We start from the raw sequence: 16783 nt of genomic DNA on the forward strand, positions 1-16783 counted from the left end.
GGGGGCCATGCAGCCGGGACACTGCCCTTCCTTGCTGCTCGGGTCAGCAGCACAGGAGCTGGGGGGGCACCAGCACCGTGCCCTTCACTGCAACCACTGCTGGGTGGAAGCTCGCAGCCAGGCTGGGTTTCTCTTCTGGCAAAGCTTTGAGTATGAACTGGTGCCAGGCAGTGCCATGGCTCCGGCTGGGAATCAGCCCCCAGTGCCCTTGGGGTCCTTCCAGCTCCGTTTCAATGGGGATGAGGGGTTGGGGGGACAGGAACCCCCCTGCTTCGGCTGCTGCAGGAGCTCTCCCTGCTCTGGGCTGTGGCGCTGGGGCTGCTCCTGTCCTGGGCTAAATATAACAGCAGTAAATGGAGCACTTCCTCCAGGGCCGGCACGCAGCAGCGGAGCTGGGATGCGCCTGGCTGCTGCTCCATGGGGGGACTGGCGCCTTGCTGGCACGTCCTGGGCTGGTGCCACTGGTGCTGAGCCTGGCTGGATGCCTGTGGGACCCAGCTCCTGAGGACAGCGTGGTCAGTGGCATCCCTGGTGCTGGCAGCGGGATGCTGAGGGCTGGACCTCAAGGTGATGCAGTGATGTCCCATGGCAGCGGGATGCCGAGGGCTGGACCTGAAAGTGATGCAGTGATGTCCCATGGCAGCAGGATGCCGAGGGCTGGACCTGAAAGTGATGCAGTGATGTCCCATGGCAGCAGGATGCCGAGGGCTGGACCTGAAAGTGATGCAGTGATGTCCCATGGCAGCGGGATGCCGAGGGCTGGACCCCAAGGTGATGCAGTGATGTCCCATGGCAGCGGGATGCCGAGGGCTGGATCCCATGGGTGATGTCCCATGGCAGCGGGATGCCCGTGTGCATCCCATGAGCTCCACACTCACTCGGTTGCTCCATCAGGACTGCCACGGGGCCGTCACACCCAGCACGTGATGGATGGAAGGGTGCGGGACACGGTGCCACATCACAGCTGCGTCAGCACCATGTGCCCAGGAGCAAGGAGCCAGCCCCTGCTCAGGGATGCTCATGGTGGGGACCCCCCTTTCACCCCCTGGTATCATCGCCCTTGGGACCCCACTTCACACCCCAACATCACCCTTGTTCCTTGGTCTGAGGCACTGAGCTCTGATGGGGCCGTGTGTTGCTGTGGGCAGGATGGGTGATGCAATGGGAATGGGGTTCCACAGCCCCATCCCTGCTCCCCCAGGATGCCCAAACCCACTGAAAACCATCCCCATCCCTGTTCCCATCCCTGCACAGCGTTGCCTTCACCTTCCTCTTCCTCCCCTGTGCCCTACCTGGGGTGCCAGTCAGCTGAGTGCCCGGGCCCCTCCCTGGGCTGGGCACAGCTATAAGTGCCCGGGGCTGGGCACAGGGTGGCAGAGGGAGCCAGGAGCTGCTGCAGGTGAGTCCGGGGCTGCCAGGCTGGGGTTTGGGGGGCTGCTGCTGTGGGCCCTGTGCTGTGTGTGCCCAGAGCCAGCTGGGCTCTGCAGTGCTCAGAGCTGGGTCAGGATTCAGCCCCCCCACCCTGGGTTTGGGTGCTGTGCTTTGAGGCACCGCCTTGCCGTGGGCACGGTGTGAGGTGCACGGGGTGGGGGGGCAGAGGGGACTGATGGGGGGGTCAGGGGGCTGTTTCCATGGGGTACCCCACTGCTGGGTCTGGGTGATGCTGGAATGGCCCCATTGGACGGGGGGATGTGGGGAGCAGGACCCGCTGGCAGCCAAGCAGAGCCCATGGTGCCGGTGCCCGTGTCCCAGCCACCAGGAAGTGGTGGATCCGGTGGCCCCGGTGAACCGGCTCTGAGTCACTGCGGAGGCTGCGGCTGAGAGCCCGTGTCCGGCGCACGGGACCGGGCACACGGAGCCAGGCGGGGCAGAGGCTCCCACCCCTGATCCCTGCATCCCCATCCCTGATCCCTGCGTCCCCATCCCTGATCCCTGCGTCCCCACCCCTGATCCCTGCGTCCCCATCCCTGATCCCTGCGTCCCCATCCCCAGGCACGGCCCCGGCAGCCATGGCCACGCTTTACCCCTCCCTCGAGGACATGAAGGGCCACCAGCTCCTGCAGGTCAGTGCTGGCGCAGCAGCGTTGGGGGGGGGGGAGCTGGCCCCGATGGGTGCCCCCCTCCTCTCGGAGGGTCCCCGGGTGGGGTGGGAGGGCAGCGCCTCAAGCAAGCCCCATCTCTCTGCAGGCGCAGGCAGCAGCCGGGGTGAGGACCCCCCCCACGACCGTGGTCACGGAGAAGCCAAAGCTCAGCTCAGACCCCGGTAACGCGGGTTGGGACCGGCTCTCCCTGCCCGGGGGGGGGAACACAATGGTTACTATGGGGGGGGGGGGCTCAGCTGAGACCCCTCACATCCCACTGCATGGGCAGGGGATGGAGGCTGGGGGGGGTTCCAGGCAGGGAGGCAATGGCCGTGGGGTGGGAACCACCCTCCCTGAGGCCCCCCCCCCGTGCCCCCGCAGCGCCGCCCGTGCTGTACCCGAACCTGGCCGAGCTGGAGAACTACATGGGGCTGGCCCTGTGCAGCGAGGAGATCCAGAAGAACCTGCTCCCGGAAGGCAGCGGCTCCGTAGGTGCCCCCGTGCCGCAGCATCGCTGCTGAGCGCTCCCCCCCCCCGCTGCAGCTCATCCGGCCCCGGCTGGGATGCGGCATCCCCCGAGGGCTGCTCCCACCCTTGACCCCCGGCTCCATCGCAGGCCCTGACCCCCAGCGGGCCCCCCCCGGGGCAGGTGGTGGCCCCCCTGAGCGGGAGCAGCGCGGGGCTGCGGCGAGCGGAGATCAAACCGGGCGTGCGGGAGCTTCACCTCTGCAAGGACGAGCGGGGCAAGACAGGGCTGCAGCTCAAGAACGTCGACCAGGTGAGGGCTGGGCACGGGATGGGGCATCCCGGCACGGTGGATGTGACAGGGCCCAGTGCACCATGGCGTGGCAATGTGTGCTGGTAAATGGCACAGCATAGAACCGCAGCATCACAGAATGGGTTGGGTTGAAGGGAGCTTGAAGCTCCTCCAGCTCCAATCCCTGCCACGGGCAGGGACCCCTTCCACAGCAAGCCCCTGTGTCCAACCTGGCCTTGAACACTGCCAGGGATGGGGCAGCCACAGCTTCTCTGGGCACCCTGTGCCAGCCCGGTGCAGCCCAGCCCGGCGTGGGCCATGGCACGGTACCTGCCAGCGTGGTGCCATCACTCCCCCCCTGTCCCCAGGGCATCTTCGTGCAGCTGGTGAAGGCCAACTCGCCAGCGGCGCTGGTGGGGCTGCGCTTCGGGGACCAGATCCTGCAGATGGACGGCAGGAGCTGCGCGGGCTGGAGCAGTGCCAAGGCGCAGCGGGCGCTGAAGAAGGCGAACCCCGAGAAGATCGTGATGGTGGTGCGGGACCGGTGAGTGCTGGTGCCGGAGGCGCTGATCCCGGTGATGATCCCGGTGCTGATCCCGGTTCTCCCTGCAGGCCGTTCCAGCGCACGGTCACAGTGCACAAGGACAGCACCGGCCACGTCGGCATCGTGGTGAAGAAGGGGAAAATCGTGTCCCTGGCCAAGGACAGCTCCGCTGCTCGCAACGGGCTCCTGACCCATCACTACATCTGCGAGGTGAACGGCCAGAATGTCATCGGCATGAAGGTAGGGGCTGCACAGCCACGGTGCCGTCAGGAGCATCCCATGGGATGGGGGCACCCCATGGAGCCACCGCTCTCTCCTGCAGGATAAGCAGCTCATGGAGGTGCTGGCGGGGGCCGGGAACGTGGTCACGCTGACCATCATCCCCACTGTGATCTACGAGCACATGGTGAAACGGTGAGGCCATGGGGCCATGGTGCCCGCCCCAACCCCACTGGGGTGCCCAAGGGTGCCTCTCCCTACTAAGTACCCATTCCCTGTGCCCAGGCTCTCACCAGGGGTGGTGAAGTCGAGCATGGACCACTCCATCCCTGACCTGTGAGGACTTCGCTGCTGGAAGCCTCATGGGCTGCTGAAGGTACCCCACAGCATCCCCAAAGGAGTCCCTCATCCCTGCAGCCACCGGTGGCACCTCCAGCCCGTGCCGTCCTCTCCTCCCTCACATCGGCAGGGATGGGGAATGCACATCCCCATGTCCTGGGGCAGACGCCAAAGGCTGGCTCCAGCCAAAGCAGACACAGACCCAGCGACGTTTATTACATCCACCAACAGAGAGCGAGTACAGGATGGGGGGGGGGGAGCAACAAGAACGGGGGGGGGGGTGTTACAGCTTTGTCAGTTCTGTATTTAAAAAATATATAATATAGATTTGTCTTTCAAATATAATCATTACATTTATTTCTTGGCAAAGCTTTGGGCAGTCGGACAGACGCGAACACACAGCCACAAACACATTGCACGAGAGGCCCATGCCCCAGCGCCCGCCCCCGGCTCCCCCATCCATCACCCGGCACCGGGAGCTGCATCCCCACCGCGGCAGAGCCACAGCGGGGCCATGGGGAGCACAGGGAGCACGGGACGGGGCCTGTGTCCCGTGGGAGCGCCGCTGTCGGGGCATCGCTGCTCCATGGGCAGTGGAGTGGGGTTTGGGGCGGGGGGGGAACACTGTTAGTTCAAGTCACGAAGAACCCACTGACATTCATGGGGGGGAGCCCAAGTCTCGCGTCCCGCCGGCCCCCGCTGAGCAATCGCCGCCGCTCCAAAGGGAAAGACAAGGCATTTTGTTGTTCCAGAGCCCACCAGCAAAGCGGGGATGGGGCTGGAGCAGGCAAAGGCGCTCGGCCCCTGCCCGCATCCCTCAGTGCAGCCCCAGCTCCAGCACGGGGATCACCAGTGCCAAAACCACCGGAGCCCTCTGGTCCAGCTCCACGGAGGGCAGAGCCCAGCCCCTGGGCTCCAGTCTGTACCCAAACCAAAGTGAATGTAGTGCAAAGCAGGGGGAGGGAGGGAGCCGGGCTCCCCCTGGGTCAGGGATGCAATAGGGGAGCCCCGTCCCGGCCAGGGGAGGAGGATGGACACCAGGCCCGGGTGAAGGTGCCCCATGGGCTCCACCACCTCCAGCGCTGGTCTCTGTGTCCGGGCAGGTCCCCCCCAGCCTCCTGCCCACAGCCAGACTTCGCTGTCGTGGTGCGACCTGCATCTGGAGCAGGAAATGCACCCGGAGGGTCCCACCGCACCCCCCAGACACCCCTCGGGTTCGCTGCCATCGCCCAGCCTGGGGCAGGGCAAGGACAACCGAAAAGCACGTGCAGCGATGGGAGAGCCCACCCATGGGTGCAGCCTCCCCCAGCCAGCAGCAGAGGGTCCATAGGGCAGGGTGATGTGGGCGCCACATCCCGCAGAGCCACTTGGCACCTCTGTCCCAGCACCATCCTTCCCCCATCCAGGACAAAGGATGCGGGCTGGTGGTGGGGGGGGGTTGACAGCGCACCCCAATGCACCCACAGACTCCCCCCCATCCCCTTCCCACCCCCAGGGCCGCATCCCTGCAGGGAGCAGGGACACGCTGGGGCTTTACAATCAGCGGTCGGGTCCTTGGGGGCGGTCGGGGGGTTCTGGGGGGGGTTGGATCAGGGCTGGGCGCTGCCGCCGGGGCTGGCGACGGGGCGACAGCCCATCCTGCGGATGGAGTGGAGGGCGACGGTGCAGCAGCCGCGCAGCAGGGAGCTGATGTTGTAGATGGGCTGGCCCTGCCGGCGCTGCGAGCGGCACAGCCAGGCCACCGTGGGCACGGCCGGCACCACCACGGCCAGCAGATCCACGATGAAGTGGCGGCTCCAGTAGCTCTTGGACGGGGGCCCCTCGCAGCCGGGCACCTCCGAGGGCTCCTCCTCCGCCGCGCAGGCGATGGCCACCGAGGCGCTGGGGGGCTGGCGCACGGCCGGGTTGGGGCAGGGGACGGGCCCCCCCTCGCCGCCGGCACCCATCACCGCGGCGTCGGGCTCGGCCACCAGCAGGTCCGTGGTGGGGTTGGAGAGCTCGGGGACGGGCATCGTGTCTTCCATCTCGGACACCCAGGCCGAGGTGGGGCTGCCCAAGCTGCAGGCTTGGGACTTGATCACCTTCTCCAGGATGGCGTCCAGGTCGGGCTGGCAGGGCACGAAGTCCGTCTGGATGGCCCGTTCCTGCATGCAGCTCGCCTGCACCCCGGCCTCCGCGCTGCCCCGCAGCAGCTTCTCGTAGGTGGAGCTGGGGGGCAGGCGGGGGCCGGGCTCAGCCCCCATCTCCAGCGGGTCCGTGTGTCCCGGAGCATCCTCCATGCCCATGAAGCCGCTGTCGGCCCCCTCGTCCACCGAGATGGTTTGTGAGCCCCCCACGTTGCGGTCCCCGGCCCCCTGGTCGCTCAGCTTGGTGTACGTGGAGCTGCGGGTGAGGGACCGCGCTGGGGACCCCCCGGCCGACTCGCCGGCCCCCTCCTCCTTCAGCGCCCCGTTCTGCGCCACCTCCATGCTGTGCAGCAGCGTCTCCAGCTTCTTGTTCTGGATGTTGATGTCCACGAAGTACTTCTGGAGCCCTTTGTCCTTCTCCAGCAGGTTGTTCTTCACCGTGTCGATGACCTGCTTCAGCTGCTTGATCTCCTTGCGGGCCTCCTTCAGCGCCAGCTGGGCCTCCACGCGGTGGCATTCCTCCTCGATCCAGTCCTCCTGCATCCGCGAGAGCTGCGTCTTCAGGTCCTCGATCTCGGCATCCCTGTGGGAGATGGGGAGGGCACGGCCGTGGTGCTGAGCGGGCTGCGGGGCCAGCCCTGGCCTCACAAGCTCGGCACTGAGTTGGAACCACGTCAACCCAGTAACGCTCAGCACTGGGACCCAGGGATGGATCCAGTGGCTCGGGGACCCTTGGGAGCAATGCTCTGGTAGGTGCCCCGGGTGGGTGCATGGCAGCTGGCACGCCAGCGAGGACGTGCCTAAGCCCGAGAGGAGCAGATGGGGATTAACCACCCTCTGATGCTGACATTCAGATACAGCAGAGACTTAACCAGGGGCACGGGGCAGAGCAACCACTGCAGGTGGGAGCTAAGCGCTCTGCGGCCCCCAAATCCCAGTTGGATGGGGACGCCCACGTCCCTGCAGCGCCACGGTGAGCCCAAGGCCAAGCTGCAGTGCTGGGAACTGGGAATGCCCAGAAGCATCAACGTCCCGGTGCCATGCAGGAGCTGCTGGTGGAGGCGGCAATGCCAGGACCCGTGCCAGGGCACCCGTGTCCACTGCTCCCGTCCTCACCTGTCCTGCAGGCGCTCCTGCGTGTCCTTCAGGCGCGCTTTCAGGTGCCGGATGCACACCTCCTTCTGCTGCAGCGGGGTCAGGTACTGCTCCGGCGTCGGCGGCTTTATCCCATGGTTGTCGCTGCAGAGGTTGTACTTGGCCGAGCGCCTGCGGGGACACACGAGTCACCCACTGCCGGTGCCGGCGTGGGCTCACGCGGGGGTCCCAAGGGAGATGCCTGCTCTTGGGGTGCTGGGAGCATCCCAACGGAGCCCTGCGGGCAGGAGGGGCAGGGTGGGTGTCTCCCACCACGCTGGTGCTGCCCATGGCTGCCGAGCTGCAGGCTTCATGCGGGCGCATGAGGAGAGCCAGGAGCAGGCGAGCACCGAGGTCTCTGTGCCCAAAATGAGCTTTCCAGGAATGGTGGATGCTGATGGATGGGATCTGCCCTGGCAGGGGTGGAGGTGGAAGGTGGGTCGTGGGGCTGGGATGGAGCAGGTCTGGAGCTGGCTGCTGTCCTGCCCGTGGACAGCAAGTCAGGGCATCCTGCATCTGCCCAGGTTGGGCCAGCAGCACATCTGGACCCTCCTCTTGCCACTGCCAGGGTGGATGAGGTGATGCCTGTGGCCTGAAGCCCAGGAGAGGGCTGCACAACTGGGCTGGGGAGATGCAGAGGGCTGGGCACAGGATGCTCCTGCACTGCTGCAGGGTAGCCCAAAGCCCCTGTGCATGGCAGCGGGGTGGTGGGGACGCTGTGCACAGAGCAGGACAGCCCAAGCCCTGCGCATGGCGGCAGCCTTCATCCACAGACATAAGCATCACGTTAGGAGCAGCCAGGCAGGACCCTGGCCCTGCAGCACCCCATGGCAGCAGGATGGCCACTGCTCCCTGCTGCAGCGCACGTGGGCTCCGGTCACCAGGTCACCCTCAGGCCCCTCACGTCCCCCCACATTTGATGCCGTCTCAGAGCTGGGAGGTTCTTGGCAGGAGCAGCAGAGCCCAGGGACAAGCCAGTGCCCATCCCACAGCTCGGAGCCAGGCTGTTCATGCCCGGAGCACACCGGGAGCACGACGGGATGGAAACGAAGCTCTTGCCCATCGCGGCTTCGATCCTAAAGGCCCCAGGGTGCTCCCCAGAGCGCAGGAGGGACACGTGCAGCGCGCAAGCCACAGCCAGGGCAGGAGCAAGGGACGGGTGCTGAGCTGCCAGGCGGGGGGACAGGGAGGGAGCAGACACCACAATGACAGCAGAGGGGTTTGGAGGAGGATGAGGGGGTCACGGGGACACAGCAGCGGCTCCGGCTCCCGCAGCCGCCCTGGCACAGCCTCGCTCCACCGGCCCCTGCGCTCCTGTCCCAGCGGCACCGGTAGCACGGGCGCTGCTGCCCCGGCCCGGGGGCCGCGGGTGATGGGGTTACCTTGGGGTGGGGCTGCTGTCGCTGCCCTTGCAGGAGCCAGAATTGCTGCTGCTGCTCAGCGAGGAGGTGCCGTAGGTGTCCCTCCCGGGGGGCGAGGGGCGCCTGGAGGCAGGGAGAAGAGGCTGTGTCTCAGGCCGAGTGGCTGAGGGCGCTGAAGACTTAAAGAAGGAGGCAAAGCCACTCCGTCCATAAACCCCGCGACTGCCAACCACCACACCGAGAACACACAAGACAAGAGGACAAAACAAACAGCAGGGATCAAAATGGCACGGACATGGCGACGGGCACGAGGCAGGGCTGAGGGGAGGGGGGGATGCCCACCCGCTTCCCCGCTCCCAGTGTGGGATCGATCCCTTGGATGCTGGCGCAGCATCCCCAGCACAGCAGGAGCCCCTCGGGAGGGCCCTGGGAGCCTGGCAGAGCTGAAGGCACCCAAGTGCTGCTGCAGGGCAGCACCTACACGTGGGCAGAGCTGCCTTTGCTCCCTGCCAGCGCTGCTGGTGGCACCCAGTGCCTGAACAGCAGCAGCCCAGGTCACGGAGACGCTTGGAGAGGAATAAAAGCTTTTTCCCCCCTCTTGTCCTTGCTCAGCGCAGCTCAAGGAGAGGCTGCCCAAGGGCTGACCCCGCTCCCAGCCTCACCCAGTGCCTGCACCGCTGCCGGGGCCCTCTGCCACCGCCTGCCATTGCCCGGCTGCGGCAGGGATGCACAGGGAGGGATGCAGCGCTCGGGGGGGCTGCGTGCACACACAGGGAAGTGCCAAAGCCAGGCTGGGCTCGTGCTGCAGCGTGGCCGCTGGTGGTGAGGCGGGGATCGGCTCGTCCCCTCCCTGCGCCCGGAGCCTGAGCCATATTCACCTTCGGGATCCCGTGGACGAGCGTCGGCTCCCCGGCAGGGACATGGCCACGGCACCGCGGGTCCTGGGCACGGGGAGCTGTGGGGGAAAGGCAACAGAGAGAGGAGCTGAAGGCAAAGAATGGCCCTGGGGAGCCGGGGGCCAAGCAGAGGTGGGCCCCTGCACCACGGCACCAGCTTAGTCCCCAAAGCCTCCTGTACAGATGTGAATGCATCCCCTGCACATCTGGGCTGTGCCTGACTCCCGTGGCGCAGTAGTGCCGGGATAGTGCATGCCCAAGGTCCTATCCTGCAGGGGATGCTGTGGGCACAGGCTGAGCACTTTATAGGGCCAAACAGAAGCATAACGGGTCCCTACCCATGGTCTGAGCCCCTTTCCCCACAGTCTCCAGGCACGGGATAAGCTTTCCATTGGCCCAGGTCCCTTTCCCTGCAGGCAAAGGGAGATCCGGGATGCAGGGTGCCTCAGGGCTGACACCTCTCGGAGCAGAGATGGGAGAGGGGCTGTGACCCCCAGCTCTGGCCCAGGCAGGGGCCCTGCAGCAGCCTGGGACCTGCTTGTTCTAAAGTGAGTCAGAATCAGGCGTGCTCCAGTGAAACCGGGTGAGGAAGCCCAGATCCGGCGTGATGCGGCAGCAGCAGCAGATAATCCCTTGGGAAGCACAGAGCCCCTTTGCTGTAAATAAATAGGCCACATCCAGAGGCTCGCAGCAACCAGCTGGAGCTGCTTGAAGAGGCAGCACCTTGGGATGGGATGGGATGGGATGGGGTGGGATGTGGATGCTGCAGCAGAGGGGAGCTACAGAAAGCGTCCCCTCAGCACGTCCATCCCGCTGAGCATCCCATGGCACCGCTGTGCTCACAGGGATGGCCAGGATGCCACTGAGCTCTTGCCATCCCCATCCCATTCACAATGCTGGTATTTATCCCACATCCTGGCAGCTCCAGCCCAAAGCAATGCGGGCAGTGGGACCGGCCAGCTCATAACTGAGGGGCAATGGGAAACACCAAGTGCTGCTGGGCCCTGCTCCAGGGGAGCACAAGGGGCAGGACAAGAGGGACAGGAGCAGAGGAGCACAGAGAGCTGTCCCCAACGCAGCCTTTTGCATTTGTCAGCCCAGGGCTGTTTTCTCCAGCTACCTCCTGCCTAATGCCCAAAGCCCAGAGGAGCCAGCCCAGGCCTCTCCTCTGCCCAGGATTCACTACTCCCTGACCCCAAAACCACGAAGAGCCCAGCGATGCAGAGCACAGAAGCCCAGCCCTGCCATACCCAGTGCCCCACACTGGGGGGGTGCCAGCACCAGGATGTGGGGGTCCTGTTGCTCCTCTCTGGGATGGATTTGCCGGGGGGTGACAGCTCTGCCCTGTCAGACAACTGCTGCCGGGTCCGTGGCGTGCACGGCTGGGCGGCTGCGGGCTCTGTTAATGCAGCAGCGTGAATCAGCATCCAGAGCTGAGCTGGCCCCGGAGCATCCTCCAGCAGCTCCACGCAGGGCTGCAGCACAGCACAGCAGGGCCAGCCTCTGCCTTGCTTTTCCTGCTCCCAGGAGGGCTTTAAGGACATTCACGGCCATGGAGGTTAACTCCTCTCACAGCCGCAAGCCCCGTGGTACCCCGCTGCCTCCTGCCCTTCCCTGGTCACAGCAATCACCCCCACGCCAAGGGGTCCTTCCCTCCTCTGCTCCATTAACACCAGGTCAGCGCCAGCACCCAAAGAGCACCCGTGCATCCACCACAGGGGCTGGTACCACGCCGGGGGCTCCCACACTGCCCCCCAGGCGCCCGCATCAGCATCCGCAGCCGGGAAGAGCTCCGTGGGGAAGCAGGATTCGGCCTCACGCCTGCTGAGCTCAGTTCCTCCTCCTCCCACTGCTGCAGACGCGCCCGAGCCCACGCTCGATGCCTCGCGCGGCACCAGATTTAGGGTGGGAAGCCCCGAGCAGCCCCGTGCTGCTGCCAGCGGGTACCAAGATCCCATGGAGGGCTCAGCACCATCCTGCACCCTGCCCGGGTCCCCCTCTCGCAACGATGCTGAGCTGTGCATCACCTCCCTGGGTACCGGCTCTGCCCAGGCTGCCCCAGGGCAGCTTGAATTTAACCACTGGTAATAAATAAATCATCACTGTCTTTATTCCTCGAGAATGAAAGGGCCATTTCAGCCTCCCCAAAAGCCTGGGGCTGCTGAGGACAGGCAAGTGGGGCAGACTGAAAACGCACCTTCCACATGGGACACAGTTAACTGGCATCTAACAACAGAGGGAATCACTTCTCTGCCCTTAAAACGACCACTACGGCACATACGGGGATGAGCAGCTGCAGGGCGAAGGGAGCAAGAGGAAATCCAAGGTTATCTTATCAAGGGAGGAAGAGCTCTGCTTTCCTGGTGATGGGCAGGGGGGGCTGTTCACTGATCAGGGATCAGGAAAAACAAATGGAAAGGAAATAGAAAGCATTCCAAGAGGAACAACTGCATCCCTGAGCACGCTGCCCGCTCTCCAGCAAGGAAGACAACAGCAGCCCCGAGGGGCAGGAAGCAGGGAGGTAACCAAGAGCAGGTCACTAACATCTGAAAACCATCCACCAGGATCCCAGAGGAGTTTGGGGTGGAAGGGACCTTAAAGCTCCTCCAGCTCCAACCCCTGCCACGGGCAGGGACCCCTTCCACTGGAGCAGCTTGCTCCAAGCCCCTGTGTCCAACCTGCCCTTGAGCACTGCCAGGGATGGGGAAGCCACAGCTTCTCTGGGCACCCTGTGCCAGCGCCTCAGCACCCTCACAGGGAAGGGCAGCAAAATTCCCTGTGTATCTCCTGGCTCACAGAGAGGCCCCTTTGAAAACAGCAGCACAAAATGGGGCTTATTCTGTGCAGAATGAGCCTGGGGGATTCACGCTAAATAAAAGCGATGGACCTTGATAAGGAAACAGATGGAGCTACAGCACGAAGAGCTGATACCCACAATGGGGTGGGATGGAGCACAACCGAGCACCAGAGCCTCTCGCCCCAAGGAGAGGAGGTCCCCGTGCCCTGCACTGGGACATTGGTTGTAACCACTCCGAGCACTCTGTGCCTGCTGCGGTCACACAGGGACAGGCAGGCATTGCCCCTGCATGGGACACAGGGCCAGGGGACCCCCTCGCCATCACCTCTGATGGGTCCTCAGCTTGTTCCTCAAGGCTTTCACAACTCCAGGCTCTGGAGCTTCCAAAGCATCTTGTTTTGCTCAATCTCTGCAGGGTTCAGGGCTCATCCCATACCCACGGGGAGCACAGAGGACAGTGAGGAGCACACGGAACCCTCTGTCAGCCCTGACCCAGAGCAGCAGCCACTGCACTTCCTTGGATTGCTTGCTCTCCTTTACCTTGGATTGGATCTAAGGAGGAAATTCATTCCCGTGAGGGTGGTGAGACACTGGAATGGGTTGCCCAGGGAGGTTGTGAATGCTCCATCCCTGGCAGCGTTCAAGGCCAGGCTGGACAGAGCCTTGGGTGAGATGGTTTAGTGTGAGGTGTCCCTGGCCATGGCAGGGGTTGGAACTGGATGATCTTCAGGTCCTTTCCAACCCGAACCATTCCATGATTCTATTCTATGACATGACACATCCTGTGCTAGGAACACTTTGCAGCGGTGGCACCGAGCCCAAGCGTCTGAAAGCAGCTTCACCAATGGTGCAGAAAGCTCGGGAGAAGAAGGGCGCATTCCCTGCAGATCCCCCCCACTGGGTGGGATATATCCAGCCTTCCAGCACTAACAAGGTTAAAAGCAGAGAGCAACAGGGGGAGGGAAACCACAGCTTCGCTTTCCCAGGGAACAAAAAGCCCTTCCTGCCCTTCCCATTGCTTTTCCTCCACACTAAAAATAAGCAAAGCGCCCAACGCGGCAACCGAGCAGCAACCTCATTTGGGACAGAGCAAAACCAGCAGTGCCGGGGTCGGTGTGTGCTTGGAATGGGGCTGGGATGCAGCTGGGGGGCGGGAAGGAGCAGGATCCAGCAGCCGGGGTGCAGTGACGGAGGGCATCGGCACCACAGGCACCATCCGAGGCAGGAGGCGAGCGCTGCCGGGTGCACAGTGATGATGTCTGGGCTCCTCCTCCTGCCACAGGGGATATTTTGGGAGACAGGAGCTGCTTTGCTCCTGCTTGGGAGTTTCCAGTGGAGCAGCGAAATCCCCAGGAGCCGGGCACTCTGCTCCCTGCTCCAGCAGGGATGGGCTCATCCCAAAGCAGGGCTTCACCCGGGTCCTGGACAGAGGGAGATGCTCCAGTTCGCACCAGGGCAGAGTGCTCAGGGCAGGGACAAACCACGCAGGACGTTTATGCAACAGCCCCAGAAAGATCAATGCTGCTCAGAGTTGTTGCATCACGTAACGGGCCGCAGGAGCCTCTCCTTTATCCCCTCGTTTGTTACAGAGCGCTGAGTTGACACCCAGAGCTTGCAGGAAAGCAGAGCCCATTCCAACAGATCGGGTTCTGCAGCTCATCGCTTTTCCAGCTGACCTGGCCGTGGCGCAGGGTGGGAGGTGGCGATTCCTGGCCCTCAGCAGCTAAAAATAAGCACCTGGAGCAGAGGGAACAGGTTGGTCCCTGCAGGCAAAGGGAACAGAGCTCCATGGCAAGCGCTGCAGCAGTTGCCAGCAGAGCAGGAGCAGGATGCCCGGGGTGCGGATGCCACGGTCCCACCCCAGGTTGGGGGTACACATGAGATCACACCACACAGCCCATCCCCGTGCCGGTGCTCTGCTGCAGAGCCGAGCTGAGGGCTGGTAAAGGAGAAGGAAGAGCCCACTCCTCCAGGATATGACGGCAAAAACATGGGAGCTAAACTCAGCTCCCAGCACAGCAGTTACTCCTCCCCTCCGCACCCTTGCATGGTCTCAGTGCAGCAGAAGCAGCCTCCCTCCTCAGCACCCACCTTGAGCTGGGAATGACGGTGGTCACGGTGGCTCAGCCCTGGCTCCCTGCACCACTGGGCCTACTTTGTCACCCCACCAAACCTCCCGTCTCAGGCACAGGCATTGCCCCTCCTGACCCCTCCCCACAGGTACCTCTGCAGCCCCACATCCCCAGTGCACACATGGGGTCACACAATGAGGGACCCCGGTGTGGGATAAGCCCCACGAGTGCGCGGCGGCAGGTTTGGGTGCAACAACCAGGAGCAGCAGCACTGACCTTGCGGGGAGGAGAGAAACGAGCTCCTGGTGCATCAGGCAGCTCGTGTGTTCCCCTGGTCCCTTCCGAGATGGAGCACTAAGCCATTAAATCATGAAACCTCAATGGCACAGCAGCTCCGGCTCCTGCAACGCCCCATGGTGCCGGGAGGGATGCCTGGATGCTGCATGAGCAGATGTGGGTCTGGTGCATGCAGGGAGAGTCTGGCACATGCAGGGAGGCTCTGGTGCATGTGATGGAGATGTGGTACATGCAGGAAGAGTCTGATGCCTGTGATGGAGGTCTGGCGCATGCAGGGAAAGTCTGGTGCATGCAGGGAGGGTCTGGTCCTACAGGGGTTGATAGACTGGGGCATGTGATGCGAGTCTGGCACATGCAGGGAGGGTCTGGCGCATGGGATGGGGGTCTGGAGCATGCAGGGAGGGTCTGGCGAGTGCTCTGCAGGTCTGGTGAGCATCCTGTACGTCCAGTGCCTGCTGTGAGGGTCTAATGCCTGCAATATGGGTCCTGTGCCTGTGATGCAGGACCGGTGTGCATGGTGCAGGTGCAGGTACATGAGATGTGGGTCTGGCGAGTGTGATACGGGCCCGGTGCATGCCATGGGGGCCAGTGCATGCACTGCGGGGCCGGTGGGCGTGCCCCGTGCATGCAATGCGGGTGCGCTGCGGGCCCGATGCGCGACCCGCCCCGAGCACCCCCAGACCGTGCCCCCCCCCCCCCCGGGTCCCCCTCCCCGCTCCGCACCCAGCAGGGGCCGAGTCCCGCGGGACCCCCCCGCCCCGCTCCCCGCTCACCTGCGCGGGCCCCGCTGCCGATGTCCGGGGCGGCAGCGCCGGCGGGGGGGGTCAGCGACCTGCCGGGAAGGGAGAGAAGAGCTGGCGGTGAGCGGCGGAGCGGGGCACGGACCGGTGACCCCCCCCCCCCCCCCCCCCCCCCCGCCGCCATCCCGGTACCCCCCCCACCTCCATCACCTGCGCCGGCCTCCATGGGTGCGGCGGGATGGATGGAGGGAAGGAGGGATGGAAGCGGGGAGGGAGGGATGGAAGCGGGGAGGGAGGGATGGAGGGAGGGATGAGCCTTGCAGCTGCGTAATTTGCCTCCCTCCTCTGCGCTCTTAAAGCGACGGCGGCGCCGGCACCGCCCCCCCCCGCCGGGTTTCCCCCCCTCCCCCCCCGTTTCTATGGCAACACCCCTTTGCCGGGATGCACAACCCTGAATTTTAAGGAAAAGCCGGTTTTGGGGGTCCCTTCCCCGCAGCGGAGCCCCGCGGGTCCCGGCGCTCCGCTCCTCTCCCCGAGTAACCCCGGAGGAGGAGGAGGAAAGGGAGGAGGAGGAAGGGGGAGCCCCACGCTGCGGCCCCCCGGCCCTTGGAGTGCCCCCAGCGCCGCAGTTTTCATCTAACCGGCCCAACTGGGAGGACAGGACATCCGTGTGCTCCCAGTGACGCACTGCGCGCAGCCACATAAATCCCGGAGCGATGATCCCGGCTCCCTGCTCCCTACCGGCGGCCGAGGGCCCCGCTCCCGCTGCCACCGACAACCAGCGGGACCGAGCACAAGTCGGAGCTTCCCCCGGCTGGCAGCGGCTGCCGCGGCACGTCCGATGTCCCGAGCACGGTGTGGTCACCGCGTGTTTCCTCCTGGGGCTGTCGAGGGTCAGCCTGTCAAACTAAGGAGCAGGCACAGGGAGAGGCTGCTTCGAGCCACCGGGCGGAACGGAATCAACCAGGTTGGGAAAGACCTTTAAGATCATGGAGTCCAACTGTTAACCCAGCCCTGCCAAGGCCACCACTGACCCATGGCCCCAAGTGCCACATCCACGTCTTTTTAATACCAGCGGGGCTGGTGCCTGCAGCCCTGCCCTGGGCAGCCTGTTCCAATGCCTGAGCACCTCTGGGGCAGGAATTGTTCCTCAGCTCCATCTAAACCTGCCCTGGGGCAGCTTGAGGCCGTTTCCTCTTGTCCCATCCCTTGGGAGCAGAGCCCAGCCCCTCCTGGCTCCATGCTCCTGTCAGGCAGTTGTAGGGAGCCATCAGGTCCCCCCTGAGCCTTCTCTTCTCCACACTGAACCCCCCAGGTCCCTCAGCCCTTCCCCATCACCCCTGTGCTCCAGGCCCTGCACCAGCTCTGCTGCCATCTCTGGCCCTGCTCCAGCACCTCAGCGTCTCTCCTGTAGTGAGGG

The 16783-nt window shown here is 64.6% G+C and overlaps 2 protein-coding genes across 4 annotated transcripts; one reads left to right on the plus strand and one right to left on the minus strand.

The window, feature by feature from the left end:
• Positions 1–1973: 1973 nt before the first annotated feature.
• SDCBP2 (syndecan binding protein 2) lies at positions 1974–4194 on the plus strand. Its single transcript, XM_057416579.1, has 8 exons — positions 1974–2063; positions 2188–2263; positions 2463–2569; positions 2698–2859; positions 3207–3382; positions 3451–3622; positions 3705–3796; positions 3887–4194. The coding sequence occupies exons 1-8, from the start codon at positions 2010–2012 to the stop codon at positions 3939–3941; spliced, it is 894 nt and encodes a 297-aa protein (XP_057272562.1). The 5' UTR covers positions 1974–2009; the 3' UTR covers positions 3942–4194.
• Positions 4195–5424: 1230 nt separating this feature from the next.
• Positions 5425–15665, minus strand: SNPH (syntaphilin). 3 transcript variants are annotated; one of them, XM_057416559.1, is made up of 6 exons: positions 15574–15665; positions 15397–15455; positions 9440–9516; positions 8583–8684; positions 7183–7332; positions 5425–6649 (listed from the first exon to the last, which is right to left on the minus strand). In XM_057416559.1, the coding sequence occupies exons 3-6, from the start codon at positions 9481–9483 to the stop codon at positions 5530–5532; spliced, it is 1416 nt and encodes a 471-aa protein (XP_057272542.1). In that variant the 5' UTR covers positions 9484–9516; positions 15397–15455; positions 15574–15665; the 3' UTR covers positions 5425–5529. The 3 variants fall into 3 exon arrangements, with proteins under 3 accessions (XP_057272542.1, XP_057272541.1, XP_057272543.1); XM_057416558.1 differs by having other exon boundaries at positions 8583–8783; XM_057416560.1 differs by lacking the exon at positions 8583–8684.
• Between the last annotated feature and the right edge of the window lie 1118 nt (positions 15666–16783).

This window comes from Pezoporus wallicus, unplaced genomic scaffold (assembly GCF_028554395.1).
Source record: "Pezoporus wallicus isolate ANWC-B61680 ecotype Strahan unplaced genomic scaffold, APGP_CSIRO_Pwel_v1 contig_13399, whole genome shotgun sequence".
Lineage (NCBI taxonomy): Eukaryota > Metazoa > Chordata > Aves > Psittaciformes > Psittacidae > Pezoporus > Pezoporus wallicus.